At 42.7% G+C, this 22,573-nt stretch overlaps 1 protein-coding gene across 2 annotated transcripts in view; it reads left to right on the top strand.

Annotated features, from left to right (window-relative positions):
- Positions 1-22,573, top strand: part of PTDSS1 (phosphatidylserine synthase 1) — a 41,748-nt gene that overhangs the window by 14,162 nt on the left and 5,013 nt on the right. Inside the window, exons 3-13 of one of the 2 annotated variants that reach the window (XM_088675728.1) lie at positions 275-319; positions 1,827-1,951; positions 4,126-4,284; positions 4,962-5,113; positions 8,376-8,517; positions 9,681-9,793; positions 11,354-11,419; positions 18,079-18,178; positions 19,016-19,084; positions 20,022-20,091; positions 21,136-21,849. In XM_088675728.1, the coding sequence (XP_088531854.1) occupies positions 275-319; positions 1,827-1,951; positions 4,126-4,284; positions 4,962-5,113; positions 8,376-8,517; positions 9,681-9,793; positions 11,354-11,419; positions 18,079-18,178; positions 19,016-19,084; positions 20,022-20,091; positions 21,136-21,245 (1,151 nt within the window). In that variant the 3' untranslated portion in view covers positions 21,246-21,849. Of the gene's footprint in view, positions 1-274; positions 320-1,826; positions 1,952-4,125; positions 4,285-4,961; positions 5,114-8,375; positions 8,518-9,680; positions 9,794-11,353; positions 11,420-18,078; positions 18,179-19,015; positions 19,085-20,021; positions 20,092-21,135; positions 21,850-22,573 lie in introns of those variants that run through there. The other variant, XM_035124756.3, reaches the window with a different exon arrangement.

Here is a 22,573-nt window from a genome sequence, read left to right on the forward strand (position 1 = left end):
TACTTTTCTATGTACCGTTTTCACAACATTGGGAGCCCTTGTTCTTTGGATACCATGGTAATTTCTACAGTGTCGCCAACAACAAGTTCTTGAGGATCAGTCTCAGTAGTTCCTTTAATGGCTTTAAATAGAAAACTCGGTTTGTTATAAAGCTTGCTCAGTATTGATTCTTGGCTGGCATGGTTGCATTTCTTTCATATTATGTTTAGATGACCTATTGCAATTCTTTCTGATCCATCAGTTTGCTGTTATTGAAAAACTTTTTTCTCTACAGGGCCTTTCACTCGCCCACACCCTGCAATATGGCGTATGGTTTTTGGTAAGTTGCTTTTAAAGAGGTGCTTTCACACTGTTCCAGAGCATCAAAAAAATAGTAATGCTGTATTTTTCCTGCCATTCTGCTAAAAGTACCCAGGGTGACTGACATACAGCATAATCATAGAACCATATAACTTAATCAGTGAAAAAGGGAGGACAAAGAACTTGCAGTGTTAACCAGCCCTTAACACCAAAGAAAGAACCTAAGAGAAGCAAGAACAAAACATGTTACAAATTAAAATCAGCAACAGTAAAACTAAGTGGTATGCATTAAATGCCTGTTGCAACAGAAGTGATTTCAATTTCTGGCAAAAGACACGCCAAGAGTGAGCTCAACAAATAAATAATTTGGAAAACATTCCCGAGTCAGAGAATCATTACAGAAGAAGGCTTCCCTCTCTAGTGCTTACTCACCAGATCTCCTGAGATGGCACTAAGATCAAGGCCTCTGATGTTGATCAGAATTCCTGTGACTGCAAATTTAATTGGTATTGCAAAGGGCACTTGGTCATGTAAACTCAATTTCGACTTAATTGTATCCGCATGCAAATATACTGGAGTTTTGAAAAAGGGAAATTGAGAATTGAACAACAGTGGGAGAACAAGATGCAAATATTCATTGGTACCAAATCACTTCTCCGCTCGTGGGCAGGGTATAAATAATAAATTATTATTATTTATCATCATCATCATGGCAGTTCTAGGGCTCTCAAGAATGGGGTGGTGGGAGGGTACAGCAAGCCTCCCTTCTTGCACCATCTTAATGAACATTTCACAACCATGTTAATATTTAATATATGGAAAGAATTGGGGACAGTTCTCAAGTGTTCCAGAATTGCTTTGGAAAATGGGACTCGGCCTCCTAAGGCACTGAGCAGTATTCTCAAAAATGTCACCCTGTACAACTATAATCTGCTGGCATGTGGAGCAGCTGTAGCTATTATGATTACAGCCGAATTTCCAACATGAATAGTTTGGATCCCCTTCAAAAACCTTCCCAAGGTTGCATCTGTTTTATGACTGATGGATTAATAAACCTCTTGGCTGCCACAGGATGCTTAAATTCCTCTTGGAGTGTGACCTCTTTAACCTTTGCTTGGTCTCTCCATGACGGCGAGGTTAGAATGAAGTACAGTAACAACTTATCAAGAACTGCCACATTCTGGAGGGTTGTGAATAAACTATGGTGGATAAGTTATATGAAGAATCTGGTCATGGTCCAGTACTCATTTGTTTTGCTCCTTTTTCTGTTCCATGTGAATGCAACATTTCACATTTTCACACATGTACCTCACTGGGGCGGGGGAGATTTCCAGCCATATGGAATTGTATGAGAAGAATCTTCCGGAAGCTGCTTAATTATGAATAATTCATTATTATTATTTCACTTTGATTTTATTGATCTGAATTGGTCCATTGACATTGATATAACATGGTTTGTTTCTGTGATTTTTTGCTGTTGCTCTTCAAACAAACATTTTGGACATCTGACTTTGGTTTTCCTACAGGTTTGAGTGTTCTCTATTTTCTGTTTCTGGCCTTCCTGCTCTTCCTTAACTTTGAGCAGGTGAAATCCGTGATGTACTGGCTGGATCCTAATCTTCGATACGCCACAAGGGAAGCAGACATCATGGTGTGTATTGATAGTGTTGCAAGAAAATAGATTTGTTCCAGAGTGGATAAAGCACTACCATATTGCTGTGTTAGAATAGCATGCATTATCCCTTTGGAAAGGGATAGGAATTCTCCAGTCCTCTCTGCAAGAAAGTTCAAATATCCTGCAATAGTACCGTGTTCCCCCTATTTTAAGACGTGGTCATAAATTAAGCCGTAGCAGGATTTTTAAGGATTTGTGAAATATAAGACATACCCCGAAAATAAGACATACTTCCGCGTGGAGCGAGACCGTCGAGCGCCCCAGCCAGCAGGACCCAGCACGCCGGCCGCGGCAGGAGGAGGAGGAGGCCTTCAGGGTCGGCGCCCAGCAGTGCTGTGCCGGATCAAGGAGGTGGCCTGCCAGGTGGGCGCCCAGCAGCACAGCACGGAGCGCCGGATCGAGGAGCCGGTCTGCAGTGTCGACGCCCAGCAGCGCCATGGTGGATTGAGGAGGTGGTGCTCCATGCGGCACTAATCAGTGCCGACCTGGCAGGCCGCCTCCTCAAACGGGCGCTTCGTGCGGCGCTGCTGGGCACTGACCCGGCAGGCCGCTTCCGGGATCCAGCAGCAGCAACACGGCAGCAGGAGGAGGAGGCTTGCTGCGGGACCCAGCAGCAGCAACGCTGGCCGCGGTAAGGAGGTACTTACAGTAATAAAATAAAAAAGACCCCCCGAAAATAAGCCATAGTCTTATTTTCTTGGGTAAAATAAATATAAGACGGTGTCTTAAAATAGGGGAAACATGGTATCCTAGTATCATAGAGTTGGAAGGGACCCAGAGTGTCATGTAGCCCAATCCCCTGCAATGCAAGAATTTCAACATGTCTCCCATCCAATTTGAAACCATACTGGACTCTGCTTAGCTATGCAAATGGATTAGCAGATTTATTGCTGCACCACTAAAAGATACTGGATATGGTTGAGAGGTTGAAGCATCTTCTCTAACAGGAAGTTTAAAGTTTTGTGGCCTTTTTAGCAGGGATGAGGCATATGAGAGGGTGCATCTTACAAACATTTCTTTCTCCTTGCAAAATGCATCTCTCTTGGGAAGGAAGATCTCTCCCCGCTTTCCAAATTGTGAGAGAGTCGCAAAGAAATGGCATAACCTGCCTGCCACGTTTTTGCACAGTGGTGTGAATATTCATTTATGAGTCTCTTCACGGCCTTCTTGGCTGCAGCTTAAGTGCAGTTTGTTTTGTTTGAAAAACAGCCCTTCTTCCTGAGAACAGTGACATCAATGTGCAGTCTGTTCAATTTGGCTGGGTGACTATGGGGGGTATTGAGCTAAGTCCTACTCTGACCCAATTTAGTCATGTTCATTATTTTCAGAGGGTTTACTTTGAATAAAATGTAGCTGACTATCACTCCATGTCACTGAGGGCAAACGAAACTCGTTCATACCAAAGGCAGTGTTTCAGGAGTGGGGTATTTATAGGTGTTCAGTATTGCTCCTTGAGTAAATAAATCAGAGCAGGTAAATGAATGCTTATTTGTATAATTTATTGAGGTTGCAGAATTTGCCCCCCTTTTTGGTTAAAACATAGAATATTCCATATCTGGCAGTAATGATCCCTAATGATGTAGAAAACAGAGTTTTTATGGTGTTTCATTCCTTCATGTACTGTGATGAGGACCAGTAGAATATATATATAAAAAGAATTAGGCTCCAATACTATTTCGACTTATCTGGGAGTAAGTCCACTTGAACTCAGTGGGGATTAATTCTGAGTATATATGTGCAGAGTTACATTGTTAGCCATTCTCGAAGGATCGGCATGTCCATTATTACAACCCAGCATTATAAAAGCATGCACTTATCTTTTGTTCTGTTGTGCATTTTAATTAACGGATATTTATGTTTTAATGCTTGTGCAATTCGTTTTTATGCTGCAGCGTGCATAAAAACCTATTTTGGCATTAAATGGTATATAAACTAATGATAATACAAGGCTAAGCTATAGCGGACCATAAGACGAGTAAATAACGTTATCTGATAGTCTCTGATATTGTAGTCTGCAGTTTTATTTCTTCCGAAATGATTCCAGAATAGACTTGTAACTTCCGCTTCTCTCTCTCTCTCTCTCTCTCTCTCTCTCACACACACACACACACACACACACACACCTTCCCCTTTCTCCAAACCAACAACAGGAATACGCTGAGAACTGTCATGTTATTACTTGGGAGCGAATCCTCAGCCATTTTGACATATTTGCTTTTGGACATTTCTGGGGCTGGGCAATGAAGGCTTTGTTAATCCGTAGCTATGGGCTGTGCTGGACTATTAGCATCACCTGGGAGCTAACCGAGGTAGGTTGCATCTTCTCAGTGTGGAGTTTTTAATATCCTTGGGGTGGGGAATGACTGATGTGGCTTTCCTAGCAGTTTGTCCACATTGCAAACATGACACAAGTTTATTGTCTGCTACTTAAATTTGACACACATGCGAGATGTGAAGTTTTCCTCTTGCACACGAGTGTCTGGAATCGCCAAATCAGATTTATTTCATGTTTAAGCCAGCCTATTTTAAGTAAGTTTATTTACTCAATTACTTGGAAATATACTGGATGAATATAGACTTCAGTATTACTATATAGTACCCTATGTGCAGCTTGTCTCAGTATGTTCCCTATATTAAAACCAGTCATGTAGTTCTTCCTCCTATAATTTGTGCCTTCTGTAATATTAAATCGTCTAGTGAAAAGGCAATATTTGCAACACTGATTTTACAGTGCAACTCAGTAAGCTTTTGGAAACACACAGAGGGAAAGTGCAATAATGCTTTCTCACCAAGAAGTGCAAACTGATCTAGAGCCCTCTGAAGCTGTAGGTTGATAGACTTTGGTCGAATTCACCTGTCATATGGGAAATATTTCCTGTATTTTCAGCACCTGCAACTTATGTAAAAGTCACATTCTTATGTTAATAAGATACCTTTTTTTCTGAATGAATTTCTTACCCAGAATCTTTTTTGCTGTATTCCGTAGCTGTTCTTCATGCACCTGCTGCCTAATTTTGCTGAATGCTGGTGGGATCAAGTCATTTTGGACATCCTGCTATGTAACGGGGGTGGCATCTGGTTGGGCATGGTAGTTTGTCGTTGGTTGGAGATGAGGACCTATCACTGGGCCAGCTTCAAGTAGGTCTCAAGTACAAGCAAATAAGCATTATATTAATGATCCTGCAGTATGGAAACTCTGAAATATAATGTAATGTTTGGTAGATTGTGAATTGTGGAGGTTGTCCCATTGCAGGCTGCTAAAATAGATTCATGCCGATAATTCTGAATCCCTAAATAGGAAATGCTGAATATTTACTTGGATGTGACAATTTGTAATACAGGGCTATCCCAAATCTAAAACCTCATGTTAGATTTAATTTTGTAGCCGGGAAATCACAAGGCATGTGGCGCTATAGACCCAGGACTCAGCTATATTGGCATATGCATTGTACATGCATTATAACACTGTGGCACCAGGTGGCGCTGTGGAGTTCTGTTTTTGCCAACCCGATTCCTCATACCAAGTTTACAATGCGTTTAACTGGAACGCTTCTTTGAGGTGTCTGGATCCAGCCCCAGTGTATTAGAGGTAGCATGCATCTGCATTGCACTTGCTGGGGAACATGAGTGTGTAACCTCAACCTGCCAGATCCCATGGAAAATCTGTTAATTCTGGATCCCATGGAAAAACTGTTAAAAACTATTGCATCCCATAGGCCTCTGGTTGACCACTGTGAGAACAGGATGCTGGACTAGATGGGCCTTTGGTCTAATCCGGCAAGGCTGCTTTCATGTTCTATGTTCACTGTCTTGGGTGATTGATTCCTAAATCGGTATCATTGCTGCGATTTATTTTTAAATCCATTTCCTTGACAACGTTGGTGGATCATGACATTATGAATGTGTTACAATGTTATTTCCATTAATAAGCAAGGGAAGAGTCTCTGATTGTTCATGGTCCCTTGGGCTCACATTTGATTTCCATCAGCCTCTGATTTTACCTCTCATGGTGCAATCCTGTGTACATTTACCTGGAAATAAGCCTCACTGAACACAGTGGGAGTTACTTCTGAGTAAGCATTTGTAGGATTGCATTGTGTAACCAAAATACAGTGTATGGATCAACTCTCCAAAGTGACACCCATATAAGTAAGCAACCTACACCTTCTTTCTGTTATCTTACTACAGTGGTACCTCGCAAGACGAATGCCCTGCAAGACGAATTTTTCGCAAGACGAATGTGTGACTCACAAGATGAATTCGTTTTGTGACAAATTCGTCTTGCGAATCGCGGTTTCCCATAGGAATGCATTGAAATTTGATTAATGCGTTCCTATGGGCAAAAAAAGAAATTTCAATGCATTCCTATGGGAAACCGCAATTCGCAACACGAATTTTTTGCAAAACGAATTGACTCGCGGAACGAATTAAATTCGTCTTGCGAGGCACCACTGTATATTGATAAAATCCAAGTAAACCTCCCCCATGCTTTTTAATAATATATAGTTAATATTTCAGAATTGGAGTGTGAGGGCCAAACTTCTGAACAGTAAACCGTTTCCTGATATTTCTTTTTATGATGCAATAGATGAGAACTGTATTTAAAGGCCTCCCATTTCACCTGCTTGTTTTCCTTATGAAACTTTTGCCAGGAGCATATTCCTAAAACAATTTTCTTTCTGTGTACCTCTCTGAGAAAAGAGCCTCCATTCTAAACTTTGATTCTGTACTCCTTAGGAGTGGGGGTTAGGAATGTTGTAGCTTTGCACTTAGCCATGTGATTGGGACCTTTAGTCTCTAAGCTGTCCTTTCTGCATGCCTTACATACTCAGCGCTGCTGTTTTTGCAGGAAGAAAAAGGAAATAAAACCCGCTATCATTGCTGACAGTACCATATTGGCCCGACTATAAGCCGCACCCGCAAATAAGCTGCACCTTTAAAATTCAAGGCTTATTTGCGGGTGTGGCCCGCCTCCTTGAATTACTGCATTGAACAGGCAGCGCCCGGCGTCCCGCTCCCCAAGCCGGTGCCGGCACTCGGCTCTGAATATAATTAAATCCACTGGATTTGTTGCTAGAAGCCAGCATTCAAAGAACGCCATGAATGAAAGGAAAGTACCTCTATTCATGCGCAGTTAAGTTTCCTGTTCCCCATCCTAGCTGCACCTCTTAGTGTTTGCCACACACCATGGCCAATAATGGTGAAAGAAAGAAAAGTAGGACTGTTTTTTCCAGATGCACCTCACTACCTGTGACCCAGATATTCTTGGACTTTGCTGGCTGAGTCTGATGGAAGCTGGAGTCCTACAATAGACAAAGGGCCACAGGTTCCTAATCTCTGATACACACTCCTGGATTCATTTATCCAGCTAACAGTTGATTACACAAGAATCTAAATTAATTTGATGGTGTTTTGCTTTTACCAGAACATTGGAAGTCACTTTCTGCGTTACTTCCCAGTTATTATTTTGAAATGAGTACAGCATTACGATTGTTTTTTTGTTGTTGTTAATTTGATTTGTGTTCAGCTCTAGCTGTGAGGGAGAGAATTACTCTGAACATCATGGGGCTTGGGGCAACTCTAAGCTTCTTAATCTGGTGCTTCTGAGAGCCTTACGCTTTCTTTCACCTCATGGGCTGCTGCCCCAGATGCTCTCCCAACCTTCAGGAGCACCGTAAATACAAAAAAAAAAAATTGTTTGGCTGGTTCTGGTTAGTAAATGTGTGGTTTTATGCTAATTTGCCCTTAATTAGAAGCATGATAATTCAATTATTTAAATTAAATAGGGAGGCCTAGACCAGGCACCCCCAAACTTTGGCCCTCCAGATGTTTTGGACTACAATTCCCATCTTCCCCGACCACTGGTCCTGTAGCTAGGGATCATGGGAGTTGTAGGCCAAAACATCTGGAGGGCCGCAGTTTGGGGATGCCTGGCCTAGACTCTCAGATCTTTCAAACACTTTCCCTCAAAAAAGCATTTGTTTAGGTTTTTTTTGCTTTTTTGAAAGCTTGGTGTTTTGATAGCATTGGAAATTAAGGGATGTTCCCAACTAAGTTATTCTCCAAGCAGACTCTTAAGTTATCCATGTCCATTAATTTAAATGGGTCTACTCTATGACTAATATAAGCTATCACCCCCAATTTTCAGCTTTGTTACATTTGAGGAGCAAATCACGCATGTGGAAAAGTTTGCTTTGGGGCAGGTTTCTTCTGATCGCAAATGTTTGCTTGCTTAATTACAATCGGTCCGCTTCTTAAATGCATCTTTCTCCGCAACGGGCATACTACCTCTTGTTACAAACCCCAGTGTGATAGAGCTGTGTTATTTTACATCATTTGTTACATAGCAATGCAATGTTGATTTCCTTCTTTATTTACTGTTGTCCTTATCTGCTTTCAGGGACATTCACACCACCACAGGTAAAATCAAGAGAGCTGTGTTACAGTTCACTCCAGCAAGCTGGACCTACGTTCGCTGGTTTGATCCCAAGTCTTCATTTCAAAGAGTAGCTGGAGTGTACCTTTTCATGATTATCTGGCAGGTAAAAAACAACAACAGCAAAGCTATTGAAAAGAAAGCCCGGGAATCTCAGCTAGGGTTGACTGAATCAGGCTGTTTCCTTTTTGCGTTAGTTTCACATGTGTTCATTCACAAATCCACCCCTTCTCCTTTCTGCAGCAATGCGTTGTTTTTTTAAACAAATCCATATGAAAAGATGTGTTTGAATTTTTATTTCACCACAATTTATTGTTATCATTAATTGCACTTATTAATTGCTTAGTTATGAAAAGTAACTCAAAACGGCTTACAAAAAAAGTAGAACATAAAGTAAAACCAGCATGAAACCTAAATAGTAAAAGATAAAAAACAACAACCCATGTTTATAAAAAGGCTAGAAATATTTTTTTAAACTTCCCAAATTTTAGCTGTTGGCATGCTGGCTTAAGCTTATGGAACTTGGAATCTAACAATGTTTGGAGGGTCACAAGTTCCCCATACCTGTGTTAAGAGTGTAAGACCAAGACTGGGGAGAACCAGGTAACAAACCCAGACTCAGCCATGAAGCTCACTGGGTGACTCTGGACCAGTCACTGTCTCCCAGCCTAATCCATTCCACAGAACTGTTATGGGGATAACATGGGTGGGAAGAACTGTTTGTGCTGCCCTTCGCTTCCTTGAGGGAGTGTAGCATAAAAAATGTTGTAATAAAATTATATGATATGCCAAAACTGCCTGGTGCCTGACACAGAAAATCCAGATGTAGCCCTCACGGTGGTAAAAATAAGACAAATCAATTTAATCATTGACAAGTGTGATACTTTTTATTGGTACTACAAAAATTTGCTTTCTCACACTATATAAAGGTAGGGCCGGATGCAATAAAACGTTGCTTTTGCAAAGAAAAGTAAATTGACTCCATAGTTGTACACACAGAGAGAAGAACAAAGCAGTATGTTTATCTAGCTTCCAAACACAGGCATTTAAATGTATTGATTACCTTCCCAAAGAATTTAATTCTTTTTGTGGAGTTCATAATTTACTGTTCCTAATGGGGACAATATTGATCCACAGGCCACCAGGAGTGCCATGTGTTTATTGTCCTGGAGCAGACCGTAAGCAGTTGCTAAGGAGTTGCATCTGTCTTATTTGTCTGGGATATCAAAGGTTCCCAGCTTATTTTCTTCTTTCTGTTTCTTCTTCTAGTTGACTGAGCTGAACACATTTTTCTTGAAACATATCTTTGTTTTCCATGCAAGTCACCCCTTAAGCTGGGGTAGGATCCTCTTCATTGGAATTATCACAGCGCCCACTGTGAGGTACTTGTTGTTTGTTTAATCTTCCTCACTGTAAAATTGCTGGCCAGCAGCTGGGGACCTTGAAAAGCCTAGCTCAGAGATGGGGAGCCAGTGTGGCCCTCCAGATGTTGCTCACCAAGCTAGCTGTGGTTGGTTGGAGTTGGAATCCAACAACATCTGGGTGGTCACAGGTTCCTTGCCTTTTCTCCAGCCCATTTACTTTTGGAGATGGGAAAAAAACCTGGTTTGGACGTAAAGCTAAACCATAATTTAGTGCTACACACATGAGCAGCAACAAGCTTCGTGTTCATGTCTTCATCCCCTCCCGAATGAGAGGGAGATTGGAAACATCTGCCTCTGCATTTAAACTAACCAGGGTGTTCCATTATGTCCAAACCAGGGAACTCTGCTTAGTTTAAAACAAGCCACCGTTTGATCTTGACTTGTTTGAAAAAAGCCATAGTTCAAACTAACCAGAGTCTGGAAACAGGAAGCAGCGCTTCTGATCTCCTCCTCACAGCTTTGCCAAAGGAGAAGCGGAGAGCACATAAGCCCCAGGCTCACTGCTGCTGAAGTTTAGGGCAACCTTCCTCAACCTGGTGCTCTGTCCATCAGTCTTTCAGAATGGGCAATGGTCAGATATGGTGGCCCTTGTAGTCCAAAATCCCTAGAGAGCGCCAGGTTAGGGAAACCTGGCTTGGTATGTCCTAAAAGGGCCATAGGGCATTCCACCCCATTGCTCACTTAAAAACTAATACAATTAAATAACAGCAAGCATGTCAGAGAATGTAAAATCACCTGTAAAACAGCAGGTCAAATGACAGCAAGTGTGTTAGGCAAATGTATATTCCAGGTGTTCAATAATTCCTCCCCCCCCCCCCCGGCTACAAGCATGAAAAGCTTTTAACACAACTCTGTTTCCCATTCAACAGACTTCCATGCAGTGCAGTTTTTTTGTTGGAAGTAAAACACACTTGTATTCAGTGGGGCTTCCTCTGGGTAAGGGTGCAAAGGATTACAAGTCTTATTTCCCATTGTTCAAAAGATCTCTGTCCTGAGTCGCTTCTTAATTTCTAAACTCTGATTCCTTCTTTCCTCAGTCAAATCTCACAGGAGCTCAATTTGAAAAGGGAAAAAGTAGGAGAAACAACTTAAAATATTAAAATAGAGACAGTTGGCAGAAAATGCCGAAATGCCGATCTAAGCTTAGGGCTGTGGCTGCTTTGTGCCCCTCTGCATTCAGGCAAACAGACATTCCACTGACATGCTAGCTGACTTTTCTGCCCACTTTCTCATCCTCAGTTGTACATCCCTCTTTATAGCTGACCAAGTTTCAGTCATTGGTTTACAAATGTCACATTTACTCGATCTCCAAGATAGCAGTAGAGAGGTTTGAGGTACGGTTTTGGAGTTCTAGAATATGGCTGAGCCTTTACCATGTTCCAAGTAATTGAGCTGCTTTCTCCAAAAATTGAATATCAGCCCGCCCCGCCCCCCCGGCCCAAGTTGTTTTTGCTAACTATAACCTATATGTGCAACTATCTGTTACATTGACATTTTCTCCTCTGTTTTTACTTCCAGGCAATACTATGCTTATCTCACAGACACACAGTGCAAAAGGGTAGGAACTCAGTGCTGGGTGTTTGGGTAAGTTTTTGTGGCAGTTGTAAACATTGAGACCGTTGTAGTGTTGACTCATTGACAAGAACAACTTTGCATCCCGAAAGCTTTCAATTACACGCTCCGTGGGGGGTTCCGTTTCTATTTATTTGTTGTTCTTATTTGCTCTCTGTGTAACTCCAGGTGGCAGATATAGGGATGCAAGGCAGATTCCTATCCTGGCCCCGACCAAGCCTGGTTGACTTCATCCAAGTTGCTGTCCCCAGCTGCATCCCTTGGCAGCTCTGCCAGCACATCATCCACGTTAGGGGACACAAATGCAGAGAGGAAGGCTGCTAAACATGTAGAGGCTGTCCCAGGGAGCAGGAACCATGGCCGTTCATGCTGGCATTTTAGTAATATTTCAACAATTACAGTATTTAATAGAAAAACATAACGTAACACTGGGGGGAGAGGGGAGGCAGTCTCTCTCAAAGCTCTATAGATATTAAAATTCCCAAAGCCCTAACAGAGCTGACCATTCCCAGCACCCTTGTTGTTGTTTAGTTGTTTAGTCGTGTCCGACTCTTCGTGACCCCATGGACGCCAGACACTCCTGTCTTCCGCTGCCTCCCGCAGTTTGGTCAAACTCACGTTGGTAGCTTCGAGAACACTGTCCAACCATCTCGTCCCCTGTCGTCCCCTTCTCCTAGTGCCCTCCATCTTTCCCAACATCAGGGTGGTGCTTTGAAGTCCCAACAATCAGCTGATCATAGGGACTCCAAATTGCCACCCTGGGAATTGCAAAGAGACTGGTGTGGTGCTTTGAAGCCCCAATAGTCAGCTGATTATCAAGACTTTAAAGCACAGCACGAGACTATTTTCAAAGGGAGTTGCAAACAGCCCTGCACTGCACTTTGAAGTCCCACTAATAGGGGATAAGTATGCAGTGCTTCTGAAGTCCCTTTTGGCCCTGCATCATCATCATCGTTGTTGTTGTTGTTGTTGTTGTTGTTGTTATTATTATTATTATTATTATTATTATTATTATTATTATTATTCAGTCCTTCATTCAAAGATCCCAGGGCAGTTCACAATAGAAAAATGCAAAATGAGAAAACATATTATTTTGTATTTCTTTCTACCTGCCTATGCATCAGGTGATTGGCAGGTAAGCATAGCTTAGCCAAAATGAGGATGCCTGGCAGGTTTGGACTGAATGAGTTAAAATGAATGACACTTCCAGCGTCTTCCCTGACACTTTAAAAAATCATCCACTTTTTTTATCACCGGGGCAAATTTAAATCATTTATAAACAATACAATAGGGGATTTTTATACAGGTCCTGATCCAATATCAAATACGAAATATTTAAAAAAATGACAATATTAGACCCACATGGAAGCAATTTAATAAGCTATGTTTTACTTTTATGTCAATGATGAAACAACAAGGCTTCCCATAGGCATCGGATTGGCCACTATGAGAACAGGATGCTGGACTAGATAGGCCTTGGAGCGGTCTTTGAGCTTAAAAGTACTTGTTGTTGTTTAGTCGTTTAGTCATGTCCGACTTCGTGACCAGAGCATGCCAGGCACTCCTGTCTTCCATTGCCTCCTGCAGTTTGGTCAGACTCATGTTGGTAGCTTCAAGAACACTGTCCAACCCTCAATCTTTCCCAACATCAGGGTCTTTTCCAGGGAGTCTTCTCTTCTCATGAGGTGGCCAAAGTATTGGAGCCTCAGCTTCAGGATCTGTCCTTCCGGTGAGCACTCAGGGCTGATTTCCTTCAGAATGGATAGGTTTGATCTTCTTGCAGTCCATGGGACTCTCAAGAGTCTCCTCCAGCACCATAATTCAAAAGCATCAATTAAGAAACTACAGAACCAGCACCCTTAAGAAACTACATTTCCCAGAATTCTTTGGGGGAAGTCCTGTGCTTTAAATGTACCTTAAATGGACAGTGTGCACACAGTCTCGGTTGGTTCTGTTTGTGGCACTCTGTCACATGAATTCTTGGGGGGGGGAATGGGGCAGAGCATATTGGTGTGTGAAGAAATCTGGTTTGGTATGAACTAGATGACCCCCAGGCTATTTCCAGCTTTCTGTGATCCTCTGGAACCGATTGTTTTCTCTCCTGCACACAACATAAGAGAAAGGGAAACAAATTGGTGTAGAAATCCAAGCCTTTCAAAGGAAGTTTTCCAGCTCATGAGGTTACAAAAATAGCAGTGTTCAGATCAGCATAGTCTGCCCTTGTGGAGAAGGTCACGCTGAGCTAATAGGCCCTGAGGGACTTCTAAACTGCTGCTTTATGCCCCTGGCAAAATTAAACAGGCTAATTTAATCAGTTGACTTGGCCATGCTTAGGAACATTCCCATGTCATCACTTACTTCATGCCAGATCCATCCTCCAAGTCTCATTCGTAATTTTGCTCCACTTTTGGCAAAGAAGAAGAAGAAGCCTGCTTTCCTATGTACTATTTGTTGAACAACACCACTGGCATTAAAATTAAACAGGAAAGGGTAGGCCACCTTTTTAGGGTCGTTTCATTTCCAACGCAGCCCAACATAATAACGGTATACTAAAACCATGTTACTAAAATCACATGAAAGAAACAAAGCCAAAATCAGAGCAGCAGATAAAACAGTTATTAAAACACAGCACAAAAATAAATCATCCAAACGCTGAATGGAACAGAAAAGTCTTTATTGGTCTCTTAAAGGCTCATTTGTGCTTTCTCTGAGGGTGGGTGTCAGAGGGTCGTCGTGGCTACTCTGGAGTAACTCCGCCGGAGTCAAGTTTGTCTTCAAAGACATTTATTGTGCTATTTATTTACAGTGTAGAGACAGCTTAAAACATGGCCTCTCATCCTGAATCAGAATTCGGCAGTGGCGTACGTCTGTCTCTACGCCAGCAAAGTAGTCTGGGCACCCCAAAACGCCGCCCCCTTGACCTGCGTTGCGGCGCTCTCCTTACTTCTGGCACCGGAAGGAGTGATGTCCTTTCAGCTTCCTCCCTCAGCGGTCGGTTCCCTGGCTCTGCAGCATCCCTAAGTGTCTGCCTGCATCCCTCTGCCCCCATTGTTGCTCCCTCTGATTTCTCTCCTCCTCCGAGTCTCTCCCTCCCCCTCTGGCTGCTTCAGAACCACTGGGGCTCTCTGTACTTGACGAGGTGGATGTCAGGATGATGGGGGTCACCCTTACAGTGGGTGTTCCAAAAGTACAAGGCCCTGTCTCAGGATTTACTAGCTTAACTTCTTTCATGGGTGGACCAAAAAGCTGGACCCCCGTATGCCACTCTTAAAGCTTGGAGAGGTCCAGTCTGCCCCCAGACTCTCTAGGGTATTAAGGGCTATTACCAGCCCCTTACATTGGACCTGGAAAGACATAGGCAGCATAGCTGCCAAGTTATCCCTTTTTTACAGGGATTTTCCCTTATGCTGAATAGGCTTCCTCGCGAGAAAAGGGAAAACTTGGCAGCTATGATAGGCAGCCCAAGTCACTAGTGCAGCATAGGTGCAATTGAAGCGTCCAGCTCCTAGAAATGTTCTTGCTGCTGCATGTTGCACCGCTTGAAACTTCCAGACCAGGTAAAGCAGCAACCCCAACATAGAGTGTATTACAGTAATCCAGGCTGCATACAGCTAACGCTTCAGGGGACTGAAGCAAGGTGTGACTAAGTCCAATGCAGGAAACATCCATTCTGCTGCAAGTGCCTTAGAGAAATTCAGAGCTAAGGGCTGAGAACCACCTTTGCTACATAACTTGCTTTTACTTGGCAGTATTCCGTGCTTATTTTGTGCCAGATCCCTCATTTCTAAATTGAAAGATAGACTGTAGTATATCTAGACTAAGGTTTGCTTTGTTGTCATTTTAGAATGCTTTGAATGGAGCCTTTAATAGTATATTGTTGTAGTTCAGGCATGTCAAACATGCGGCCCTCCAGATGTTTTGGACTACAATTCCCATCTTCCCCAACCACTGGTCCTGCTAGCTAGGGATCATGGGAGTTGTAGGCCAAAACATCTGGAGGGCCGCATGTTTGACATGCCTGTTGTAGTTGTATTCTCAGAGTTCTGTTGAGTTCAGTGGGACCTTCAGGTAGTATATAAGGATTACAGCCATAACTTTTAGAGAAGAAGTGGAACAAATAGCCTGGCACCTGGATTTGGGGGCAAGTCTTCCACCCGTTTCTTTTTTATTTTAACACCTTCACTGTGTGTGCCCCTTAATATGTTAACAGAAGGTTGGTGGGAATGGGACAGATCCCTTACCCCAAAGGTCTAAATTTTGGCAGTGGTGTGAGGAAGACAGGAGGGGAGGGAATGAAAGCAATTGGCAAATGGTTTTTTTAAAAACCAGACAAGAGGAAAGAGAATATGAGAAAGGTCTGAATTAAGAGGTCTGTCTTTATTTCTAAATAATGGCTTTTGAATTTAAAAAAACATAAAGATGTGCAAGTAAGATGCACCCGTAAATACTTGCGCAATGCTTAGTAGAAGTAAATGGGACTACAGTTCCCATTTTTACTACTGGCCATAGCTCTTTGATTGCCTGATGCTCTCTGTTACAAAGCAAGGGCAGGGAGTTGGATTTTAATCCTGCATCAGTTCAGATCGTCTCTTGCTTCAGGGAGCTCAAGACACAAATATAATCAGAGACAGTTAATGTAACAGACAAGTTACTGGTATCTCACTGGGGTTTTTTTTTATGTGGTAAACTGAATTTTCATCTATCTGGCGAAAGCTGCTTAGTGTCTTGCCAGAAGGATTAGGCTCCCTTCCTTAAGCGTAATCTTAAATCGTAAGTTAAATGAACTTGCTCATCCAGTGAAATCCTTGTAAAATACACAAGGAAGAAAAAAAAGGAAGCTCTAAGACAGGGCTCCCCAAACTAAGGCCCGGGGGCCAGATGTGGCCCAATCGCCTTCTAAATCTGGCCCGGGGACGGTCCGGGAATCAGCATGTTTTTCCATGAGTAGAATGTGTCCTTTTATTTAAAATGCATCTCTGGGTTACATATTGGTGGGGCCTGCCTGGTGTTTTTACATGAGTAGAATGTGTCCTTTTATTTAAAATGCATCTCTGGGTTATTTGTGGGGCATAGGAATTCGTTCATTTTTTCCCCAAAATATAGTCCGGCCCCCCACAAGGTCTGAGGGACAGTGGACCGGCCCCTGCTGAAAAAGTTTGCTGACCTCTGCTCTAAGAGAAATAATGGCCGGTATGCATGTGTGCACACAGTATGCTTAAAAAGGAAAGAGAGAGAAAGAAAAATGAAATTCCATAATTTAAATTCTTCATTAAGAAAACATGGATTTTGAAACCCATATAAATCATGCAAATTTCTCCTGTTTTGCATAATTTTATCCTGCCACTTGTACTAGATCATCCCAGAGAGAGGCAAGGCTCTGTGCAAGACCTCCATCGCTAGAAACTTTATTCAGCTACCCCTCTGGCTTTTGAAATCATCATAAACATGAGAATTAGAAACTTATGCATTCTTTAAAAAAATTAAAACAGGGTTAGGGAATCTGTGGTCCTCGAGAAGTTGTTGAAATGTTTACTTGTTTATTTATTGAATTTATATACTGCCCTATACCCGGAGTTCTCCCGTCACCCCAACCATTGGCCATGCTAACTGTAGCCATAGGTTCTCCATCCCTATTATAATGGGGGATAAAAGGTAAAGGTAAAGGGACCACTGACCATTAGGTCCAGTTGTGACCGACTCTGGGGTTGCACGCTCATCTCGCGTTATTGGCCGAGGGAGCCGGCGTACAGCTTCCAGGTCATGTGGCCAGCATGACAAAGCCGCTTCTGGCAAACCAGAGCAGTGCATGGAAACACTATTTACCTTCCCGCTGTAGCGGTACCTATTTATTTACTTGCACTTAGACGTGCTTTCGAACTGCTAGGTTGGCAGGAGCAGGGATTGAGCAACGGGAGCTCCCCCCGTCGCAGGGATTCAAACCGCCGAGCTTCTGATTGGCAAGCCCTAGGCTCAGTGGTTTAACCCACAGCGCCACCTGGGTCCCCCATTATAATGGGGGATACTAGGAATTAAACCCAGGACTCCCTGCATGCATAGCATGTGATCTACTATTGAACTATGACGCCACCAGATACCACTTTTATTGACTAACAGAAGCTAGTCTCTTCCTCTCATGGCATGTTCACACATTCACAACATACTATTTATGTTGCCATTCGCCTGCTGATAATACAGAAATGGAGGCATTTATAATGCAAATTACCATTCTAGCCCATGTATATTCTTTGCATTACAAAGCAGCTCTGACTAAGATATAAAAATGCTCAAAGGGGTTGTTTATTAAGTGGAGCAAAGTTGTAACAAAAAAATGGAAGGAGTTTTTGTTAAAGGGGGACGGAGCCTGACCCAAGGTAGAGGATTTATTTTAAAGGCTTTCAAAAGGGAGCTGTTTTATGGATGGGCCTCTAAGGCCTAGCTGCCAAGTTATCCCTTTTTTACAGGGATTTTCCCTTATGCTGAATAGGCTTCCTCGCGAGAAAAGCGAAAACTTGGCAGCTATGCTCTAAGGTTATTCCCCCCACCCACCCATGAGAGAAATTTATAAACCAGCTCACAAAATCATGCAAACACCCCCGACCCCCCCCCAATGAAGATATTATAGCATGCTCTTAAATTAAAACCAGTCTGTACTTCTTTTGCCATTCCCTCAGAGTTATTGGTTTCCTGGAAGCTATTGTGTGCATCAAATTTGGTCAAGACCTCTTCTCCAAAACACAGATATTATATGTTGTGTTTTGGCTCCTTTGTGTGGTAAGTGGCTCTTTATTTTGCACAATGCTTTGCTCCTTAGGTCTTCCTCTTTGGTACGACAACCGTGTTAGTTGCCATGTCTCTTTGGCCATTGGCTAAATGTAAGCGGGAATCTACCCATTAACACAATTTTGTGACCAGGGCTGCAATGTTTAACCTAGACGAATTGCTTAAAAATAACAATTGAAGTGGCGGATTCCTCCACCAAGAAATCTATCCCAGCTGTGGCATATCTGGTGCTCTGCTGACATAGTGAAGCTTCTGCCAAATTCTATAGCCAGGGATGGACTTTTCTCACGCTCTTCTGGGCAGCCTTTCGGGGACCACATGCCAATGGTGTGTGGGGCCAGAGGAAAAATGGACAGAGCCTTCGATGTGAATTTTACCATTACCCAGTAACCTCTATCCTCCATCCAGACAAGAAAAGAAGCATTCACAGATGAGAGTATACCTCGCAGGCCAGAGATTCCAAATATTTGCTATAGCCTCTTAAGCAGCAGGCCTCCAGTATAGAATTCAGTCCTAAAATTCATATACATAGTTGTGTTTCGGTTTGTTTGTTTTTATGGGGTGATAGCCCTCCCTGTTCATGGTGGTAGTGTAAAATAAAAATGTTTGTAGTACGGTATAAATAGGTACTATGTATACACTAGGAAGAGAGGCTCAGTGTTCATCAACATTGTTCACCTCCATGGGCCAGCGATGCATTGTAAGTCATCCTGAGGGAACTTGTTGAAAATGGAGTGTGGTGCCCTGAAATAATAAAGGAATTAATGTAGAAGCTGGTAGGTTTTGACTCTTCTTCCTCCTTTTCATTCCTTTCCCCCAATGTTGTAGGCCGTTACTACTTTCCTATGTTTATATGGAATGGTTTGGTATGCAGACCACTACGGACAGCGAGAAAAGGTAATGCTTAACTGGGCACAAGGCACATTTTGAAAGCTGCTGGTGTGGAAGCCATGTTAAAAGTCTATTTTGCCAAAGCTTGGGGAGGGTAAGGTGTCAAGATTCTAAGGTCCGCTCTTTGATATAGAGGAGAAATGACCAAAAAAGGCATTTTATTATAAGAGCATTGATTTTGGTTATTTCTAACGGGTTGGGTCCGGATTTTGCCTTCTGCAGACTGAAAGGCTTTTGGTCCAGTGGACTCAGGATGCTGAATTCAGTGGTCCTTTTGGCGTGATGCAGCAGGGTTCTTGAGCTCTGAATTGTAGATCTAGCCAGTCTTATTACGCTCCCAAAGAATAGTAACTTGATCTTGCAACACCTTCCCTCCTCACTAAACGGGTGCTCTTGGCTCATGATTTCGTGCACCTCAATAAATCCTACGTGGGTGCTCTGTTGCCAAAAAAGGATGGAAATTATCCCTTCTATCATACCCCTGCTGACATGGTGTTGAGCACCATGTAGATGAGGGGAAACATGGCATTTTTCCATGCATAAATTTAACAAGCCCACTCTTTGCAGGAAGACTTGCATTGCTTAAGCAGAAGTCAGACCCAACTAACTCCCTGCTGTGTAGCCATCCCTATCATTGCAGTCTTACAGCTGGAAGAGCAGTTTTTTTTAATTGTCATTGCACCTGGGCGGAAGGGCAGATGGGAATGCCAAGCACCGGAAGGAGGTTTGGGTTACATAACAAAGTGCAGTGGACCTTTCTCTCTCCCCTCCTAGCTGTTAGACCTGTATAGCCCAGTGTGTACGTTAGAAAGAAGGCAAGAGGGAAATGCCCTGTGTATAGTGTTTGACTCTGCATAAAGCACATTTAATAGAGTTTGGAGGCAATAAGCATAGATAATTGCAAAGGCGGAAGCCCCACGATGATCCCTCTTTGTCTCCACAGACGCTGTCAGAAAGTGAAGACAGCTCCTACATCCCAGATGCTTCCTGGCTTAACTCTAAGTTTACTAGAGGTACTGGTGGTTTGTATGGTACATTCTGTCCCAGCCAAATAGTCCTTGGAGATATATGGGTGTGGGTGTCCACTCTCTCTCACACACACAGATATACAAACATCTCCCTCCCTTACCCACCCTAGTTGTTTCCTTTTCAGCAGCTTTCTTGGCTGAATTCCCAAGTTGCTTTTTTAATGGCCCTCTTATTTATTTATTTATTTGGTTTAATAGACCACTTTTCAGCAGCATGCCAGTACACGATGCCTAGAAAAATGGGCACCCCAAGTGGTGTGAAGCAGCAACTGGGCTTCATAGGTCTAGTGTCAGCCTTAAGATTCCAGGGCACTTTAGTTCTAGGGCACTGAAGATTCTGGGGCACTCAGTGCTTTTTGTAGCATTCTCCCTGGTTCTAGGGTAAGTAGGTGGCATTTCCAGCCTACAAGGTCCCCAGGAGCCTCACCACAGCAAGGACAGGCATCATCACCATGGCGCCACCGATGAGTGTGGCGACGGGGAAAGGGTCACGCGCCAGAGATGCTCTGAGGGTTTGCGCCCTTATACAGTGGTGCCTCGCTTAACGAATGCCCCGCTTAACTAAATTTTCGCTTAACGGAAGGATTTTTCTAGTGGAGGCTGCCTTGCTAGACGAATGCGTTTTACGAAAAATTCGTCTAGCGAATTGCGGTTTCCCATAGGAATGCATTGAAATTCAATTTATGCGTTCCTATGGGCAAAAAAAAAAATCAAAAAAAAATAATCCAATGCATTCCTATGGGATTCGCTAGACGAATTTTCCGTTATAAGAAAAGACCTGTGGAACGAATTAAATTCGTCTAGCGAGGCACCACTGTACTAACGCCGGCACTTATAAGCCACCTCAAAGACACGCAGGTAAAGGATCGTGAACAGTGGCCTTGTGTTTAACATTAAAAATAATTCACGCTGGAAACAGTGGCTCAAAAGAGAAGAGACGAACAAAGGGAACATCACACTTGGCTTGGGTCTTCATTGATCTCTTCATGCCTGCTTATGCATTGAGGCTTGCTCTCTCTTCTGAATCAGGGGGATGGAGTACCTGTGGAGTACCTGTACCACTTGTTGTTGGACGGCTCCAGCCACCGTGGTCCACGGTGAGGGACAATGAAAGCTGTAGTCCTCTGAGGCCCACATGATCCCCATCCCAGCTGTATAGTGAAATTGGCTGGGATTGAAGGAGCTATTTCAGATGCTCTAACGTTCATGCCCATTGGAAGTTTGACTTTCTTCTTTGAAGAAATGCATCCCCATCCCATTTTGTGAGTTGGGATGCTACAGGGTAGGGCTGCCGTTTGTGAAACCCAAGTTCAAGCCCTCTTTGGCATGCAGATACATTTGTCTGGTTCCTTGGATCTAGGCCCCTCCGTCCTTACATCAATATGGAGTGGGGGGATGAAACAAAATTGCTGTTGAGCATTTTAATAGCCCACACTTTATATAGCAGTTGTTCTTTGTCACAAAATTGAAATTTTATTGTAAGTGAAACACTTGTTTCTATATACATATAGAGAGAGAACATTTACTAACACAGATTTTTCCTTCTGATTTTCAACATACTTTTTAAAGCTCTATGTAATCTTTTTTCTATACACGTGTTTCTTCTACATTATATGAAAACACATTTTTTTCTGTAATATGATCCCTTAATACAATTTCCAGGCAATTCCTTTCCCCCATCTTTTAGAAACTTCCTTGAAATCTATAAAAATTCTAAACAAAATAAACTTTTCTTACAAAATATTACAGTGCTGAAAACATTTTTTTTTCTTTATATTTTTCAGCTTTAGTGGCCTATTCCATTTTGGCAAGTGGTTTTATAAATTAATAAATGACGATCATTTGTATATTTTATTTAGGTTTTTGAAACATACCAGCATGTTTTCTTTCTTGTGTTTAGTTGTTAAGGGGATCGAATTAAAATAGTCTAAAACTGAATCGTATATGCTAACGGGCATCTCAGTTCTCTGAATCGCAGCTGACGTAGCACCACCCACACAAAGGGGGCAGATTTGGGGGAACCACAACGTTTGCAAAAGTTCAAGAAATATTTTTGAGGTGTGAGGGAACTCTAAAGAGGGAGGAGCCCTCCAAGAAGCAGCCCAGTTAGGGCTGAACATGCTTAGTGACCACAGAATCCTTTTCCTTCTCTCTCTCTCTCTCTCTCTCTCTCTCTCTCTCTCTCTCTCCGCCCTCCCATTTTTAAAAAATGTATTCTTGCTCCAAATACTGTTCTGACACCCCATCCAAGGTATATTAAACATGCTGCCTGGATGTTGGGGATAAGTTTTTTTTGTTGTTGGGGAGTTTATTTCCTTTTCCACTTTTGGCTCCAGTGTTCCTTTCCCTTGTTCCCTAATTTTCCCGGCATCATCTGTGTTAAATTATGTTGTTTTATCTTCTACACGTTTCTGTCCGTTAATGCCACCATCCACTCCTTCCTTGTTTTCCTTTGCCATTCTTTGTG

The sequence above is a fragment of the Zootoca vivipara genome, chromosome 8, assembly GCF_965207765.1.
Source record: "Zootoca vivipara chromosome 8, rZooViv2.hap1.1, whole genome shotgun sequence".
In the NCBI taxonomy this organism is placed as follows: Eukaryota; Metazoa; Chordata; class Lepidosauria; order Squamata; family Lacertidae; genus Zootoca; species Zootoca vivipara.